This window comes from Micropterus salmoides, unplaced genomic scaffold (genome assembly GCF_014851395.1).
Source record: "Micropterus salmoides isolate LMB-PRFRI ecotype aquatic unplaced genomic scaffold, ASM1485139v1 Ms_hic_scaffold_17, whole genome shotgun sequence".
Classification (NCBI taxonomy): Eukaryota; Metazoa; Chordata; class Actinopteri; order Centrarchiformes; family Centrarchidae; genus Micropterus; species Micropterus salmoides.
The window spans coordinates 130,765-133,165 of NW_024040817.1; the positions used below are offsets into that span (position 1 = coordinate 130,765).

The 2,401-nt window shown below is 41.2% G+C and overlaps 1 gene segment (V, D, J or C); it reads right to left on the reverse strand.

Annotated features, from left to right (window-relative positions):
- Nucleotides 1–228: 228 nt before the first annotated feature.
- LOC119907475 lies at nt 229–821 on the reverse strand. The segment is given in 2 exon segments: nt 229–552; nt 769–821. Coding segments are annotated over 2 exon segments (363 nt in total).
- Nucleotides 822–2,401: the final 1,580 nt, after the last annotated feature.

The following is a 2,401-nucleotide window of genomic DNA, read 5'->3' on the forward strand; positions in this document are numbered from 1 at the left end:
CCTAAAACAAAGGAAAACTTACAAAATGACATTTCTTATTATTGTAACCTCTCAGTGTGTTTCAGTAAAATGTAACTTTACAACTTTTAAATGCATGAGTTTCATTCTAATTAAAGTACATTTACATGCATTACATTACAGTGTGGTTATGTTTTTGAAATATCTAGTGTCATGGTTTCTGTGCAGCTGGTGATTCAGATCAGTTCCTCTCCAGCTGAGGGAGTTTTTGTACGACGTTGTATCACTGTGTGAATGGGAAGCTGTGACCACCCTGGTGACAGTAATAAACTCCTGCATCTTCAGTCTGGACTCCACTGATGGTCAAAGTGAAGTCAGTTCCAGACTGACTCCCACTGAAACGATCTGAAACTCCAGACTGACGGGTTGTAGCATAACGAATCAAAAGTTGAGGAGATTCTCCAGGTTTCTGAAGGTACCAGTGAAGGTAGTTACTCATACTTGAACTGGCTTTACATCTGAGAGAGACAGTCTGTCCTGGAACAACAGACTGAGCTCCAGGAGACTGAGTCAGGATGATTTCTCCTGATGAATCTGGAAAACATGAAAAAGAGGAGAAGGGTTATTGAGACAAATCCAGTTTCGAGAAAGATGATCAACATCCAAACAGAAGAGTCTCGTTTCTTTAACATGGAGAACAGATGGAAGAAGGTAAATGCTGCTTGTTTCAGTGTTTCTCCATCACAGCAGAACATCATTGTGGTGAACCTGGTTGCATCCTGAAGCAAAGTTTTCAGAAGAGAGTCTCACCCTGAACAAGGAGCCCCAGGGTGGCCAGCAGTAGAATCAGTGACATCATCATTGTGCTGCTGGCGTGTCAGTGGCTCTGAAAGGCCTGGACAGCCACTGATCAACACTGGCCTCTTAACGGCTGGGAGCAGAGAGGCAGGACACATATGCAAACACACAGAGTCAGTGAGCTGTAGCTGTCCTCAACATATCATGGTGTTTCCCCCTCAGTGCTGAGAGCGTTGATCTACATATTTACATATTTACATGTAGACGATACTGAAAACTTCCTCTACATGTAATATGGTAATATGGTGTTTTAGACCATGATTAGTGACATTAATATCAATGTAGGTTTGACATCTTTAGGTGTCTGTAATGTGGAGATTTCATCAAGTAAAGTAGTGTTGGGTGTTTGAGGGGATGCTGATGCCGACGATCTCAGAGAGCTTCCTCGAGAAACTCCAACCAGAAAACATGGAAGTCATCATCAGTTACATTACTGTTTTTATGACATGATCTTCCTCAGCAGATGGAGTTCACCCAGCTGTCATGGAATATTTTAACTTTGAAGCCGTTCACTAACAGGACCGCACCAAGTTAAAGGTGGTTCATGTGATCATGTTTACGAGGAGGGGTCAAGAGGGAAGGGATGAAAGGACTCGTGGGAAGGTGGATGGGAGAGGGTCGTATAGTGCTACTGAGAACCGAGACCGGGGTCGAGACTCAGGGTGGGGACTCGTCTCTGTAGAGGCTCGCTTGTGGAGCAGCTGATGGATCGTCCCCCCGTGGTTCCTAGAAGACTGAAGGAGCTAGATGAGGCCGTATGGAGCCTTTCTGAAGGGATGGGGGGGGGTTAGAGAACTGAGACAGTGAGAGAGAGTTTGGGTGATCTTATGTATGTGGGGGTGATTGGATTATCACACTTACTATCACACTTTCACACTGAACCTTCAGGTATGAATGCATCAAAAGAACAAAATGTCACTTAATTTTTTATCTTTAGTACTAAAACCTGTCTGTTGTCATGGTTTCTGAGCTCAGCAGATGAGAATTGTAATTTACCGAATGTTTACTGTGTGTTGGATGCTGCTTTTTTATTGTTGATCAAAAAGGCACAGACAAAAAAAAGTTTACAAAAACGTCACATCTGCTCTCTCTCCGTCTCTCTCTCTCTCTCTTTCTCTGGTTCTGTCTCTCTCTCCTTTTAAACATTTTAACATTAATTTGTTCTTGCTTGTTGTGTTATTGGTGGTTTTAGTAGTTCAAAACAATAGAAATCAAAAAAATTTACTTTTGGATTATGTTCATAAAATTGACAGGTTATGATTTCTTCTTTTTTGCCATGCATCTACTATTACCAGTCATTTGAATAAGATACGAAGACACAATAATAACAAGACTGTCTTGTTACTTCTTCATCCTTAAATGACTGGGGCAACACTAACCATAATAATAAAGCATTGTAATATAAAAACACCCATTTATCTTGTATTACAGGAGATTCCTCTTGATGAAGATCCACATGTTGTTTAGACTTAATTTGTACAAAGAAATGATGGTATGTTTTATTTCTCTGAAACACAAACAGTCAAAATTGAAATCTGAAGGAAGAGGCGTAGGACACCAGAGAGGAGGAAGAGCAGTATGGAGA